Source organism: Ovis canadensis, chromosome 15 (genome assembly GCF_042477335.2).
Source record: "Ovis canadensis isolate MfBH-ARS-UI-01 breed Bighorn chromosome 15, ARS-UI_OviCan_v2, whole genome shotgun sequence".
Taxonomy (NCBI): domain Eukaryota; kingdom Metazoa; phylum Chordata; class Mammalia; order Artiodactyla; family Bovidae; genus Ovis; species Ovis canadensis.
The window spans coordinates 37,342,534-37,358,486 of NC_091259.1; the positions used below are offsets into that span (position 1 = coordinate 37,342,534).

The 15,953-nt window shown below is 53.5% G+C and overlaps 1 protein-coding gene across 1 annotated transcript; it reads left to right on the top strand.

The window, feature by feature from the left end:
• Nucleotides 1-807: 807 nt before the first annotated feature.
• CXCR5 (C-X-C motif chemokine receptor 5) lies at nt 808-15,263 on the top strand. The gene is made up of 2 exons (XM_069555250.1): nt 808-2,900; nt 12,564-15,263. The coding sequence occupies exons 1-2, from the start codon at nt 2,844-2,846 to the stop codon at nt 13,629-13,631; spliced, it is 1,125 nt and encodes a 374-aa protein (XP_069411351.1). The 5' UTR covers nt 808-2,843; the 3' UTR covers nt 13,632-15,263.
• The last annotated feature ends 690 nt before the right edge of the window (nt 15,264-15,953 follow it).

The window sequence follows — 15,953 nt, forward strand, 5'->3', positions numbered from 1 at the left end:
CCTGCCCCCCTGCCATACCATCATCGTCATCACCACCACCATAACCACACCCATTGTATCTTGAGTAACTATTTCCACACATTTCTTCATGTGGTCCTCATCATCTCCCACGCCCCCTACCTTGCACCCTCCCCTCCAGGCACATCAGGTCACTCTATCCAACCCTCCAGAGTCTAGCTCATGTCCTTCTTCATCCATGAAATCGTCCCTGACTTTTGGTAGGTCTCCAGTGGCATGAAGCAGGGTTCTGTTTTTGGCATTTGTCAGTATTTCCCATCAGGACTTGGATAGGCCCAAGGATAGCAGGCTTATCTAAGTTAGCATCATATCAAAAAAGGACTGAATCAGGATTTCAAGTTTCCCTTTATAAGCTGAGATGATGGACTGTGTGTGCGTACTAAGTCACTTCAGTGGTGTCCAGCTCTTTGTGACCCTATGGATTGGGGCCCGCCAGGCTCCTCATCCATGGGATTCTCCAGGCAATAATGCTGGAGTGAGTTGCCATGCCCTTCTCCGTGGGATCTTCCTGACCTAGGGATCAAAGCTGCATCTCCTGCAACTCCTGCTTTGCAGGTGGATTCTTTAGTGCTGAGCCAGCAGGGAAGCCCAAGATGATGGACTAAAACCACTGAAATGAAATTTGTTGGGCATTTTGTCAAGGGGAATGGGAGCCCCCTAGAAAGGCCATTTTAATTGCAGTTATGTAAGTACGGCGCAAGGAAACTTATCTTCCTGTATTTTGTCCTAGTGAGATTGTATCAAGACCATTAACCAGAAATCACACAGAGGTCAAAGAACAGATTGATTATGTTATCCTGTATTGAAACATGATCTCTTGGAAGGACCAAACTTCTCACCCTTGTTGATGTTTGACTAATACTGGGTGACCAGGAACGTGAATTTGCTGGGGGTGGGGGAGGGGAGAATGAGAATGGAATGGTGGTGCTTCCAAATTCCCTTCCTATTCCTACATGATTCTCTACATGTGTGTGTGTTAGTCTCTCAGTTGTGTCTGACTCTTTGCAACCCCATGGACTGTAGCCCACCAGTCTTCTGTGACCATGGGATTCTCCAAGCAAGAATACTGGAGTAGGTTGCCAGTTCCTTCTGCAGCGGATCTTCCCTGGCCCAGGGATTGAAATGGGTCTCCCACTCTGCAGGCAGATTCTTTACCAACTGAGCCACCAGGGAGATTCTGATCAGCTTCCTTAGAGTAGCACAAGCTAAATGGAATATATCAATGGCCTGGAGGGATAGAGATATTGGGATGGGGGGCTGGAAGAATGACGAGTTCACAAGGAACACCAGAGGAACCTCCTTGTAATGGTTTCAGGAACGGAAATGCAGAAGAGGAACTCTGGCCCCTTGTCCTGAAATTCTTCCTCTTTCAAAAGCTGTTACTGAAGGCACTGAATGGAGATTGAGGAAAGAAAGACCTCAACATTAAATAGAGAGGCTGAAAACTCCTCAGGTTGTTGAATTCCAAGAAAAATGTATATGTTGGGGATGGTGTGGGGGACAGAAAAGGGGAAGAAGAACATGGAAGAAAAAGAGAAGGAGGGCACTAGAACAAGCAGAATCCCAGCAAATGGCAATTTGGCTGGAAGGGGAGGACGAGGTGGGGCCAGAAAAAGCACGTCATGTGTAGGTGCCTCTGTGTGTGTTCTCACTGATTCTGTATCATTGTGGACCTTTCCTGGAAGAAAAAGCACAGAGGTGAGCCTTGGAGGAGAAGTTGATCCATGTCTACAAAGGAGCTTCTTAAAGGTAGGGATCCACAGAACCCTTCAACTGCCCTTCAACTCAGGGCAGAGTTGAAGGAAAGGAAAAGGGTTCTGACAAGCCTGTAAGAGCAGGAGCCTGGTGCATTAGAGAAAATACTGAATATGGAGTCAGGAAGCCTGGGCTTCAAGTTGTAGCTCTGCCATCGGTTACCTGTAGGTCCTAAGGAAGTCACTCTGCCTCTCCGAGCATCAGGGTCCTCCTGTGTACACGTCTACTCTAGCTGGGAAGTCTATGACAGTTATCATTTATGTGCCAACCAAGTTCATTTATAGCTGGAACATCATTATTTTTGAGTAAGAAAATGACTCTTCTGTGGCTGTTTTTGCGCTTGGTGATTCGGGTAATTTCATTTTTGTCTGCCAGTAATATTTTAGTGTTGTTCCCTTTGAAAATTTCTAACCTATCTCTTTTGAACTGAGCTGGAAAGGGAAGGGGTTTTGCCCCTGCCTGGACAAAAGGATGATGGCAAATAGGGTGTCCTAGTCTGCCTTGGACTGAGGGGTTTCCCAGGACCAGGGACTTTCGGTCCCAGGCACACTGGAGGCTGGGTTGCCATAGTGGTGAGAAAGATTAGGGCTGGGAGGCAGCTTGGAGGAGGGGGCCTGCAAGAGCTTGCCTCCTCCTGTTCCCTTTCTACGTGGAGTTTCCCAGGAAGCACCCCCGACCAACCGGTGTGGTGGTTTTCATTACAAGGCGTAACTAACTCCCTGTTGGGAGGCTGGTGGAGATACAGGGATGAGAAGTGAGGGGCAGCCTTCAGACCGGTCATAAGCCCCACCTGAGATAACTATTGCCAGGAAAGAAGCTGAAATGCTTGACTAGCACTGATGCTGTGGGGATTTTCCCTTTTTCTTCAAAAAAACAGAAAAGACCCAGTGGAAAAAAAAAAAAAAGTGATGAGTTGTGAGACAGGCCTTGGGCCCTACGCAGCCCCAGGAGACAGCGCGCAGTTCATTTGTTTAAATTTGCAGCTGACGGCCGCCACCTCGCTATAGGCACCGAGCGGAGAAGCTCTCAAAATCAGACAGCGGCCAGTCGGCTGACATACTGCTACAACCATGAACTACCCCCTCACTCTGGACATGGACCTCATGAACTACAACCTGGAGGACCTGGTAAGTACAGACAGCTTGCCCAGGAATTCAAAATATCCTGGGCCCGGGGCCTAAGGGAAGACAGGATAGTCCCTTCCTACAGCAGATCAGCAGGCTCTAGACAGGTTCCCTGGCCCCTGACTTTTAAGGTTTGATTTCTCATTCCATGGATGTAGCAGATAAATAGAGCTGATGCCTTACATAGACATCCTTTATTTAGAGGGGACTGGAAGGATGGGTTTAGGTCCTGCATCCTCCCTGATGTGTTCTGGGACCTAGAACAAGTCACTTTGCCTCTCAACTCTTCAATAGGATCTCCTCTCCTCATCTCTTAGGGCTGGAATAAGGGGTACGTGGGAAAGCACACTGGAGCTTTTCTTCATGTCCAGAGGCTGGCACTACTAGCTGACCGATCAGTGTATATTTAGTCATCTCTTGCTATATGACTGTCTTTGGGGCACGACACTCTCTCTTGGGGAGAGAAGTTGAGAACCTGGTGTTGGCCCTTAAATAGCTTATGGGCTAGCCACGAAGTCTAAATGACTCACTGGAAGCTTGTAGACAAGGATTATGTGCTTAAACCGAGGAGATGGTTGGCAAGGGAGAAGACCCCAGTGGGCTGGGGCAGGTGGTGCTGAGCTAATATCAAGTGCATGGAAGAATCTTGTGTTAATCCTAGAAATGTCTTAGAATATGTTGTGGTCTCCCTTAGAAGACTGGGCTCTCTAGAAACAAGGTATTCTTGGGTGGGCTGAAAAATACAGTCCCCAGCATCACTCTCTGCCACCCAACCATGCCTGTCCTGTGAAGCAGAGGAACCCAGTTGGCTTGGTCATCACTGGGTCCCCGATAGATGTATGTAGGGGATCACTCAACCAGAGACTGGAGGCACCTGTGTGAGGGCAGTAGAGGATGGTTTGTAAGGATCTTTTGGAAACTTCCTTGTGGCCTTTTCTCCCTTTCCCCCATGGCCAAGGATACTTCTAGGGGAAGAATTTCTCACTCAGTCTGGACTGGATCATGAAAGGTCCAAACCCTTTTTCCTCTACCCACCAGCTCTCCTGGCCCTAAACTCACCCTGAGATGATCCCTGACTCCTCTCGCTCCCCTGACTGGAGTCTATACTCCATCAACCACGTTCCCACACTTGCTTGGAAAGTTCTGCCTCTCACTCGCCTAGACCCCAAGACTTGGAAGTATATGTAGAACATGGGGAGGTGAGGGGAAGGCTAATTACCCAAAGTCTGGCTTCTCAGATCCTAACCCCCAGATAAAAGCAGAGTCAGTACCATCAGTCTGATCAGACCTGCTGCTTAATTTGTGGGACCCGATGCAACCCGAACATGTAGGTCTCCTATTAAGGGACCTGATGCAACCTAAATGTGTAGGGATCCTATTAAGAATTTCAAGACAGCGACAACAGAGCACCATGCCAAGCATGGGGCTCTTCTAAGCGCTGGGTGCTGCGTGACTGTCCTGGTAGCACGCCCATAATGCTGGCCCTGAGTCCAATCAGGCTAAAACCCCACAGCCCTGACAAGGCAACGTGCTCTCGCCCTGGCCCCCAGCCCTGGCCCCTGGCCTTCCCTGATTAGGTTACAGGGCATCTTCCTTTGCCTGCAGCTTCAAGCTGACCACGAGCCCTGACCCAGTTGGATATCACAGTAACCAACTCAAGACCTGGCTGGTTCTGGCTTCTGAGAAACCTCAAGAGTTCCCCTAACAGCACGCCTCACTCCACTGCGTGACCTACTAGAGACAGGTGGTAGTAGGGGGCAGGGGGACAGTGGGGCACGTCCCACATACCAAAGAAAACCCACAGGCCAGGGAGAGAAACTGATGACTCACTTCATGTCTTACCTCAATTGGGTGGTCTCAGGCCAGGGAACCCAGTGGGCCTGAACCACCCCATTCGCATCAGAGTCAGGCCAGGAGCCAGGAATCCCAGGACCGCCCAGGCCCTGGACTCGTCTTTAGCCAGCTCCTACTGCTTCATCTCACCTATGCTCACCTCCTATATATTTTCTCTTAGGGCTGTTGTCTCCTCAGAAGCACAGACCCTCTCTCTACCCCCACCCCCTCACAGCAGGACCTCAAGCAGTTTCGACAGCCTCCCCCACAGCGTCTCCCCGCACAGGGGCCCTGGGACAGCAGGGCGGCAGAAGAGGCTTGCATGCACCAGCTTCTCACCAAGTGTGTGCTGATTCCTGCTATTCTGCTGGGGGTCTCTTGGCCATAAACCAAGTGTTGGCCATCCTGTCTTACCTCCCTCTTCTTGCATCTATTTTAAACATCTATCAGCTGTTTTAAATGTCCATTTTCTTGAGATGGATTGCTAATTGCCATGAATGGAGGATCCAAACAGAAGACATCTAGATGGCTAGGTGCCAGAAACAAGTAGCCAGGTCCCTGGGGTGGGCACACCAGGGACCCATCCTCCTGGGAAGGCAGATCTAGGCAGACCAGGAAAAGCCTCTGTCCACAGGAAGCTGGACCTGAAAGCATGGAGCCTCCTCTAGACAGAACTAGGACCTGAGGCACCTCCAGGGGCCGGTCATAAGCTGCATCTCCAGCCCCACCCTGCATACCAGCCATAGAGTAGGGGGAGTCTGGCCCAGCCCCAGGGCCTGGATTCCCCGACCCCTCCCCAGGGATGACCCCCACAAACTATGACTTCAGCGTGATCAGAGCATCAAAGGATGCAAAGGCCGTTCACACGCACTGTCCCATTTCATCAAGAAGGTGTCAAGAAGAGGAACCAAAACCAGCTCAGGCTGTTTATGGGGTTTACCTTGGGGGAGGGGAGGCTCACCCCCCTCCCAAACCAATCAGAAATTCCCAGAGGAACCCCAGTGGAAGGGGCCCCACCTGGGGGTGATTGGTAGAGTCCAATAAGGGGGAGACCCAGGGCCTGCCTGGGGAAGAGTCGGTGTGAACTCAGGCACACAGACCACAGTCTCCATCAGGAATTCTCGCCTTCAATGACAGACTGTGGCTGATCCACTCCTCTGGCAGACTGGCTGAAAAAACGGCCCTGAACTCGCCCTGACAACGAGGACATAAGAATGAGTCTTCTTTCAGGAGGATGGGACAAAATGTTTCCAGTCAGTACTAATTCGGGCTGTGGTATCATACACACCCAAGTGACATGTCCACCTGTCCCTTGGGCAGTGTGGCTCTGTCCCCAAAGTGTAATTGATTTGTGGTACCAAGGGGAACCCACTGAAGCCTAGAGACTCAGTGCAGAGGTAGGGGTAGCTTAAAGTCTCCACCCAGAACCACACCCAGAGTAGTGTCTTGTTCCTCATGGCCAAAACCCTCGGGTGGAGATGGAAGAGTAGCCTGGCAGGTCACTCCTGAAGGCTGGGGGTGGGGAAAGGGGGGGGAGATGTGACGAATGGCAAGCCAGAGTCTCAGATGGTCTTTAGGGAGTGTGGGCCCTCTAAAGGAAGAGGGGGTGCAGACCTCCACCCTTGCCCCTCAGCCCAGCCTCCTTCCTCAAGACACCCCCCTCCGCCACCCCCGGCATCCCTCAAGCCACTGAAAGCCAGAATAAGAGATGCCCTGGCTGGCCCCGATCACGGCTCCCGACTCTGGATTGGGAATGTCCAGCCAGGGACATAAAAGGAGATGGAGCCTATGTGTGCTCCCCGTGCCTCTTGCAGTCTGTATGACTCAGGCCCCTGGAACCCTGGGCTTGGTCCTGGATGAGCCAAGCCCTCAGCAGCCCTGCCTCCTTCCTGGGGGCTGAGAAGCAAAGTTAGGCTGAGCCATTCCCTCCCTGAAGGACAGACAACCTGGAGAAGCAATGGCTCCCAAGCAAATGAAGATAAGGCTAAGAACCAGCTCAGGGCAGGGCATGACAGCCCGAGATGTGGAGCGTCTGGGAGCTGTGAGCAAGGCGCATCTGGGAGCAGCGCCCAGCTTCCTTTCCAGGGCAGGAATGCCTTCCACACACTTGGCCTCAAATATTCCTCTTCCTCCCAAGTGCCCCAACTCATTGTTGGATAGCTAGAACCTGTTAGAATTTTCTTTCTCCTCTGACTGAAACACCCTTGACCCCAACCTCAGCCCGTTCCTCCTGATCTACCCTCTAGAACCTCACACAATAAGTCCACCCTACCCTCTCGCCACGGGGGCTCTTTACAGTCCTTGAAGGAGCCGGCTCTTTGACTCAAGTCTTCTCTTCCCTGGATGCCACAGCCAACAACCTGGAAGCTTCCTCCCAGGGCGGGGATTTCTGGACCCCTTAACCACTGGTCACCCTGGTCCAGCCCAAAGGAACTGGGTTGGTGGCAGCTGCCCACCTACAGGTTTCTGTTCACCTAGATAAGGTAACAGAGCCCTCTTGGCAGCCACGTCACTCTGTTGACTCATCTGAAGCTTGCTGTCAACAAACTCTCGGGTCTTTTTTCTCATAAACAGTTAAGTCACGTCTTCCCTCATCTGTCCCTGAAGAGTTAAAGTTTGAAACCCCATCTCGGTCTCTACATTTTTCCTGATCAATTCTATCTGGTCAGTTTGGGCCTGTAGTTCTGGGTTGTAGAGAACTCTGCATCATCTGAAAATGTCCCCCAGCTGTGTCACCCAGGACAGGGCTGAGAGTGAAAACAAGGAAAGGATCCAGGGCAGACCCCTGGGGAGGGTCTGAGACACTCCCCTGCCCACCTGCTGACACAGAGACCCGTCAGCAAACGTTTGTGAGCTTCACACAGGCCAGGGCAGGGCAGCAAGGTAGCCTCATTATGTAAAGAAGTCAGATGGGGCCTGGGGGCCTTAATTATCCAGGGAGAGGCCTGGGTCCTACAGGGGATCCAGAGGAAGGAAAGAAGGGAGCGGGGGAGGAAGAGTAACATTTGCAATCCCAAGCATTTAAAAAAAATTTTTGTATTGACTCATTTTTCATTGTGCTGGGTCTTCACTGCTGCCTGGGCTTTCTCTAGTTGCAGTAAGTGGGGGCTACTCTATAGTTGAGGTGTGAGGACTTCTCATTGCTGTGGCTTCTCTTACTGCAGAGCACGGGCTCCAGTGCCCTTGAGCTTCAGTAGTTGCGGCCCGTGGGCTCAGTAGTTGCGGCCCGTGGGCTCAGTAGTTGTGGCCCACGGGTTTAATTGCCCTGCAGCCTGTGGGATCTTCCGGGACCAGAGATTGAACCCATGTCCCCTGCACTGGCAGGTGGATGCTTAACCACTGGACCACCAGGCAAGTCTGCAACCCCAAGCACTGCAGTCCCATCCTCCCTTCTCCTGGCACCTCAATACCAGGACACAGAATGTTCTAGCCCCCAGTCCTGCCCCTCCCCAGTGGTCGTAGGAATTTTCTACCTAGATGCCTGGCTCTTTGCTCAGCGTTGTCCCCGTCACTGTGTCTTCTTGCCTCCTTTGAGGCCTGGTCCCCAGCCTTTGTTAGGCTGCTCTCCACTGGGTACCTGCTCATGCCGCTTGCTGTCATGGCCCCACCTGGCACATGTCTGAGGCTATTCAGGGTACACACTGCTGTCAGAGGGTGTGCGCCTGAGGGCTGTGGGTTCCTGAAACTTGTCATAGGAAAGAATGAGGCCATATCATCCACAATGAACTCCCTCTGGGTGTGAATCTTGAGGGGCCCTTCCGTGCCTCGTTCCCATGACCTTCAGGATTCCCGACTTCTGATTTCCTGCTGGGCTAGAGTCAGCCTTGTCCGATTACCTCTCTCCATGATTTGGGGAAGGGTGAGGGTGCCGGATCCCCTGGCTGTGGGAAATGGTTTAACACGTGCCACTCCCGGGCCCCCAAAACCGTCTGTTTGACACCTCCTGCTGAGCGGTATCGCAGCCTCTCAGTACTCCTCAAACTAGCTTCCTCCATCTTCTCCTCTCTGCCTGAGCGGTTGCCTCTCGGCAAGAAGGGAGAGACAGTCCCCCAACTCCTCTAACTCCCCCACCCCCATGTGTGCGTGCTAAGTCGCTTCAGTCAGACTCTGCGTGACCCCATGGGCTGAAGCCCACCAGGCTCCTCTGTCCATGGGATTCTCCAGGCAAGGATACTGGAGTGGGTTGCCATGCCCTCCTCCAGGGGATCAAATCCAGGTCTCTTACGTCTCCTGCACTGGCAGGTGGATTCTTTACCCCTAGCGCCACCTGGGAAGCCCCCTCCAACCCCCCACCCCAGCCATCCTTCTCTAAACCTGGTTCAGGAGATGGGGGCTCTAGGGTCCAAGGGACACGTCTCTCTATGTTGATTTTAACCCATCAACCTAGATGCTTTAGCCAGCAGGTCTTGAGTGGTCCTGGGCCAGGTAGGCTAGCTGCACTGAAGCCCTCCGCTGGGCGGTGGGACAGCCAGACTCCCACCGCGAGGTAGATGGAGTCCTGCCCAGTCCCACTGACTGCCGAACCCTGCACCTCTGCTTCTGTCTCCATTGCTTTGTTCTGCGTGAAGACAGCTCATCTCACTGCTTTCTCCTTAACTCCTGCTGAATTCCAGGCTGAATCAAAGGGTTGTATTTAATGACAATGTTGGAAATAGCTCCCAGTATGGATAGAGAACTCGATAGGCTTGAGGCTGTCAAGGACTTTGGAAGGAGGCAAGACCTGAAGAAGGGTAAGGAGGAGTGTCTGAGTCTTTGCTGGGGCAGAGAGGAACTGCCTTGAAGTCCTGGAATATGAGGGTCCCTGGTCTTCTTTCGAAACTACTCTCTGAAGCCTATCCGGCATGTGCAGAATACATGGCCTTGTAAGGCGGACACAGAAGGCCTGCCTCCAGGAGCTCGCCCTGTACTGAGGCCATGGACATCCCGGCCCTGAGTGATGTAATAAAGGCACTTGTGACAAAAGAAGACAGAATATACTGGGATGGCCCACAAGTTTGTTCAGCTTCTCCCATAAGATAGTACAGAAAAACCTTAACAAACTTTTAAGCCAACCCAATAATTCCAAACAGAAGAGTTAGGAAGGACATAGGAAGATGGGATTGAGTGGGGCATTGAGAAAAACATAGGAACAGGTAAGCTTTTGCAAGAAAGGACTCCTCAGCAAAAGGAAGAATTTTAGAGACAGGACTATGTTGGAGTGATGGGGGCAGGCAGTCAGGAGGATGATGAACCTGAAAGAGAGGAATAAAGCTAGGAAGAGGAAGAGATAAGGTTTGAAAGGTCAGGGACATATACATTTTGCAACAATGTAAAGGTCCTGTAGGGGAGTTTAGACCTCACCCTACTTCCCACGTGCCACTAGCTGTAAAGTACCCGGCTGCCAATACAGGTTCGATCCCTGGGTCGAGAAGATCCCTTGGAGAAGGGCACGGCAATCCACTCCAGTATTCTTGCCTGGAGAATCCCAGGGACAGAGAAGCCTGGCAGGCTACCGTCCAGAGGGTCACAAAGAGTCAGACATGACTAAAGTGACTTGGCACACTGGCACTACAAGCTTATGGCTTTTGAATGAAAGCAGAAGCATATTCTTAAACAAAATCTAGTATGTGAAACACTACATGAGACAAGGGTATCCTGGTTTCAAGGAGACTCTCTCCTTGCCCTCCACTCCATCCCTGGTAAAACTTGCAAAGACAGCCACGGGCTCATCCTCTGTGGGATGCCCTCCAATTAGTTCTGAAATTGAGTGATGTAAGGTAAACATCTCTCCCTAAGAGAACATACAGATAAACCTCATCTGGTTTTGAGCACTGCGTTGTAGTCTGCTCTGTGAATGCACAGAGGTTGGCGTCTTCCAAACTTCTATCGATGAACTTGGTTCCAAACATGACTTTTTCTTATAATTTGTTTTGCTATTAAATAAGACTAACACATTTTAAATCAACTATACTCCAATAAACTTTTAAAGTATGAAACTGGAAGAAAAAGATAAGAAAATCACTGCTTAGAGGTAACAGGGAACAGGAAAAGATTTTAAGCAGGACACTGATGTAATGAGGTTCGTGGGTTGGAAAAGTCATCCTGCCCTCTGTGTAGGAGCTGGACAAGAGTGGAGAAGTTAGTGGGAATGGGACTGTGGGGAGACGGTAGACCTGAGCATGAGCGTGAAGAAGGGCTAGAGCTTTGGTAGAGGATGCTGAGGTCGGGGCGAGCCTATGGCTCTGCTGCTAAACTTCTGTATCCTCCCAACCCCTTCTTCCAGAACCACCTGCCCTAGGAACCAGAAGAAAGACCCAGGCTGGGGAATGGGTCCTCCCACCATTGAGAGCGAGAGGATGACCCCCAGTTGGGGTCCTGGTTAGCAGTGCAGCCACCCCCGCTTGTGGGGGGACCCTCACTCTCCAGGAAGGAGGGCACCCAGAGACTGGGTGCCAAGTCCCTGCTCCCATCTTCTCCCTCCCAGGGGTTCATCATTTCTAGAAGTGACTTTTTGAGCCCACATAAGTTGGTTATAAGTGGTTTTGAAATGCCGTGGAGGGGGGTCTGGTTGCGGGGAGGGTGGGAAGAACAGAGCTGGGAAGTGAGGAGGAGCAGGTGCAGGGGGACAGCTGTGAGTGAAAGGTATGAAAACAGGCACCCTGCCTTCCTTTGCGGTTTGCTCAGTAAACAACCTGAGTGCTGGCAGAGGTGGGGGGAGAGGGGGAGGAGTGAGCTTCCGGAAACGGAGTGGGCACATGCCCTTCACTTTGAGACCTCCCCAGCTCCCCCCCCACCATCACCCCTGCCGCAGGTATCCACCCCCACACCCCACCGCCACCCCCATGCCTCCCTTACTTCCTCCTATCGCTCTCCTCTGTCTCTGGGCCCTCTGCTTCTCAAGTGGGAAGGGCGCAGAGCAAGGAGTGTGCAGTGACGGGGAGCAGCAGGCAGGGCAGCCCGGGCAGCGCCGCGTATTGGTGGAAGTTACATCAACATGGGTTCAAGCAGGCCTGCTCTCTAGCAAGACATCGGTGAAGCAGAGATATTACATACCTGAGCTTGTGGTGCACGTTAGACAAAGCAAGAGGCTCTCACAACAATTTCAGTTATAAGGAAGGCACTCAGGAAGAAGGGGACAAGGCGAGGGGAAGCCAACAGCCCATATCAGCATCCAGCCCTTCAGCAGGATCCTGGGCTTTAGCAGGGCTTCCCAGGTGGCTCAGTGTAAAGAACCCACCTGCCAATGCAGGAGCCACAGGAGATGCAGGTTCCACCCCTGGGTGGGGAAGACCCCCTGGAGGAGGAAATGGCAGCCTACTCCAGCATTCTTGCCTGGGAAATCCCATGGACAGAGGAGCCTAATGGGCTACAGTCCACGGGGTCACAAAGAGTTGGATACGACTGAGGAACTGAGTACGCACACACGCAGGCTTTAGTGCCCTCGTCCTGTGCAAAACTGGAACTCCTTATCCCAACCAGATTCACTCCCCAAACGGAAGTCCTGATCCCAGCCCCACGAGCCTGCAGCCTTCCACACCTGAGGACTCAGAGATGAGAAATGACTCACAGGTGCACAGCCCTCCAGAGTTCATATTCCCACGCCACCTTCCTTCCTTTAGTCTTTGTTTTACAGACGAAAACTGAAGTTGGAAAAGGCAAAGTGATTTGTTGGAGGAACATGAAGGGAAACTGGGATTTGACCTGTGGGCGGCTTGGGGGCGCAGGGACAAAAGCAGTTAGCTTGCAGGGTTGGGGGGGAGGGGAACGGGATAACTCTACCAGGGAGTCAGGATCCCTCTCCGAGAGGAAAGACTGGTTCTCAGTTTCTGCTCTCCTGTCTCCTTGTCCTTGAAGTACAAGGAATTAGGGAGCTACAATGACAGTACAGAGACCCCCATAAAGGAAAACCACCTCTGCCTCACCGTCGAGGGGCCTCTGCTGACCTCCTTCAAGGCCGTGTTCATGCCTGTGGCCTATGGCCTCATCTTCCTCCTCGGTATGATGGGCAACATTCTGGTCCTGGTGATCCTGGAGCGGCACCGGCAGACGCGCAGCTCCACTGAGACCTTCCTGTTTCACCTGGCGGTGGCGGACCTCCTCCTGGTCTTCATCTTGCCCTTCGCCGTGGCCGAGAGCTCCGTGGGCTGGGTCCTGGGCAACTTCCTCTGCAAAACCGTGATTTCTCTGCACAAGATCAACTTCTACTGCAGCAGCCTGCTTCTGGCCTGCATCGCCGTGGACCGCTACCTGGCCATCGTCCACGCCGTCCACGCCTACCGCCACCGCCGCCTCCTCTCCATTCATATCACCTGCGCGACCATCTGGCTGGCCGGCTGCTTCTTTGCCTTGCCGGAGATCCTCTTCGCCAAGGTCAGTGAACCCCATTACAATGACTCCCTGCCACACTGCACCTTCTCCCAGGAGAACCAAGCCGAAACCAATGCCTGGTTCACCTCTCGCTTCCTCTACCACATCGGAGGATTCCTGCTGCCGATGCTGGTGATGGCTTGGTGCTACGTCGGGGTGGTGCACAGGCTGTGCCAGGCCCAGCGGCGCCCTCAGCGGCAGAAGGCTGTCAGGGTGGCCATCCTGGTGACAAGTGTCTTCTTTCTCTGCTGGTCACCCTACCAAATCGTTATCTTCCTGGACACCCTAGCGAGGCTGAAGATGCTGGGCAGCAGCTGTGAGCTGGACAGCTATCTCTCCGTGGCCATCACCATGAGCGAGTTTCTGGGCCTGGCCCACTGCTGCCTCAACCCCATGCTCTACACCTTCGCTGGTGTGAAATTCCGCAGTGACCTGTCACGGCTCCTGACCAAGCTGGGCTGCACCGGCCCTGCCTCCCTCTGCCAGTTCTTCCCCAGCTGGCGCAAGAGCAGCCTCTCGGAGTCAGAGAATGCCACGTCCCTCACCACCTTCTAGGTCCCAGCCCCCTCCCCTTTGTTTCAGCTTTCCTTGGGGCAGGCAGTGATGCTGGCATTGCAGGAGCTGGGATCCGAAGAGCTTGCCTTGGCCAGTATCCTCATACAGGGCAGCTGGAGGAACCAACCACTCCTTCCAGGACATCCTTGCCGGCTCTTCTCCCAGCCCCACATCTAGGCTGGGGTCCAGGGAGGGGACAGCATCCCAAAGGCAGAGCCAAGGATACCTGTGCCCTCAGGCTGAGAGAACCACACTTGCCTTCTCTCATCCAAACCATCCAGTGCTCGAGGAACAAATTTTACTTCTGCCCCTGCCGATAGGGAAAGTCATTCCCCTTCCAGAACATAGTCTGTCATCTTATGGACCACATACCTCCAGAACCACCCGCATCTCCTCTCACCTCACCTGCCAAAAGAAACTAGAAGCTGAGCACCAGGGGTTGGATGGAGGTTAAAGCCAAAGAAAGGTCAGTTGGCAACAGAGCGGGTGTGGCCTTGACATGTCTCAGTGACTAAGAAGCCCAGACATTCTTTCAGGTCACCAGCCCTGCAGAGTTCTGACCAGGCGGAAAGCTCAGGCCGACCCAGTCCACGTGGCTGCCTGGCTCTGCTGAAAACGGCGCTGGGCCAGCCCCACATCACTGGACCCTGGGAGGCCTACCGACTCAGGGCAGACTCCAGGCACCCTCAGGGACAAGCCAGCATCCTAGAGAAGACGTAAGGGCAGATGAGAGGCACCCCACCAAGGAAAGGAAAGATTCTCCTTCCTCCGCTCCAAGGAGGCAAACGTATTCACCAAAGCCAGCTGTCTTCTCTGCCCAGGGCAGAGAGCTCCCAGTGCGGTCCAGGGCCCTGGTGGGTCTGGGAGCTGACGGGGAAGGAGACAGATGTGTTCCCCCGACCCCTCTCCCCGCAAACTACACTGCCAGGGAAACCCCTGGAGCCGCAGAGAAAAATCCAACCACAGCAGGGGGGGGCACTTAGCCAAGAGTCAGTGGAGAGAGAGACCTCCTGAGGAGAGAGACAGATCTAAAGGGTCCCTGGGGGTCATCTCATCCAGCCCCCTGCCTGCAGGCCAGGCCATCTTTCTGGGCCTCAGTGAGAGCCGAGGAGCTAGGCAGTGTGACAAGCAGGCCTGGGCAAGGAAGTCCCCAGGCTCCAGGGAGCTGAGCCCTGCCCCGAGAGGGTACTACTCAAATGGAACCGGAGGAAGCTGCTCTGTGCCAGTCCTGCCCCTGCCCCCTCGCCTGCCACCCTGGCCTCTGGTCTGATCAGAATGGGACTCCTGCACTTGCCGACGGCACGTGTTGGTTGCTCAGGCCCACTCAAGCCCGTCAGCGGAGGTCCTTAAGAAGCCTCTCTGCAGGGAATTTTAGATCTATGACCCAGGGGACTCTTGTCTTCACCGTGGAACACTGGAGAACCCTGGCGTCCCCTGTTCCTCCCAGCCTCCAGTAGTAAGCTGGGCAGTGGAGGCGCCAGACATGAAAGAAGAAAGCAAGAAACTAGATGTTTAATTTTGTCTTTTTAATAAAAAGGCACCTATAAAACAGGTCAATACAGTACAGGCAGCACAGAGAGCCCCGAACAAGCCTAAAAATTGTCTCAAAATAAAAACGAAGATGTCTTCACATATTGTATTTATATATTTATATTTATATATATATATTTATATAATGGTACAAAATGGCTGGGGGTGTGGCCACGGATGGAGGGAAGCTGGCCTGTGGAGTTCACCTTGGAAAGCTAGTCTGGTGGCAGAGGTGGGACGAGAGGGGCAGGGGGAGGGCGTCAGGCCCTCTTCAGTTTGACCCGTCTCTCCTCTGGGCAGGACACTTAAGAGTGGGCTTGGGGAGTCTTGGGTCAGGGGTGGGAGGCTCAAGGGCACGGGGCCCAGGTTGAACACAGGGCGGGAACACGTCTGGTGGGGCGGAGGGCAGGTGGCCCCTGAACCCAGAGCCCCAGGCCCTGGCCCCCCCGGGAGGGGCTGGGGGAGGCAGGAGTCCACAGCCAGCCCTGGAGGAAGCGCTTGACCTGGCCGACGGGGGACTGAGGACAGCACCAGACTGGGAGAAGCGAGGACAAATTCCCTTTGTATCACAGCTGCCGATGGGAGCCCAGGCCCCCTCAGGTCAGGAAGGCCAGGGACGGGCCATGGCGGAGGACCCCTCGCCGAGAAATGGGCCTGGGTCCTGGAGGCGGGCACGGAAGGCCTCAGCCAGGGAACTGCCCCGCCACCTCACAAGGCAGGAAAGGAAGTGAGAAAAGGAGAAGTGTTTTACTCCTGGGGCCAAGGGGGGGGGGGCAAAACACCCAACCGTGT

Bases quoted from the DNA above. Each gene is read 5' to 3' on its own strand.
- CXCR5 (XM_069555250.1), top strand. From the start codon at position 2,844: ATGAACTACCCCCTCACTCTGGACATGGACCTCATGAACTACAACCTG. The intron at 2,901-12,563 runs GTAAGTACAGAC...TTGTCCTTGAAG, and splicing joins ACTACAACCTGGAGGACCTG to TACAAGGAATTAGGGAGCTA.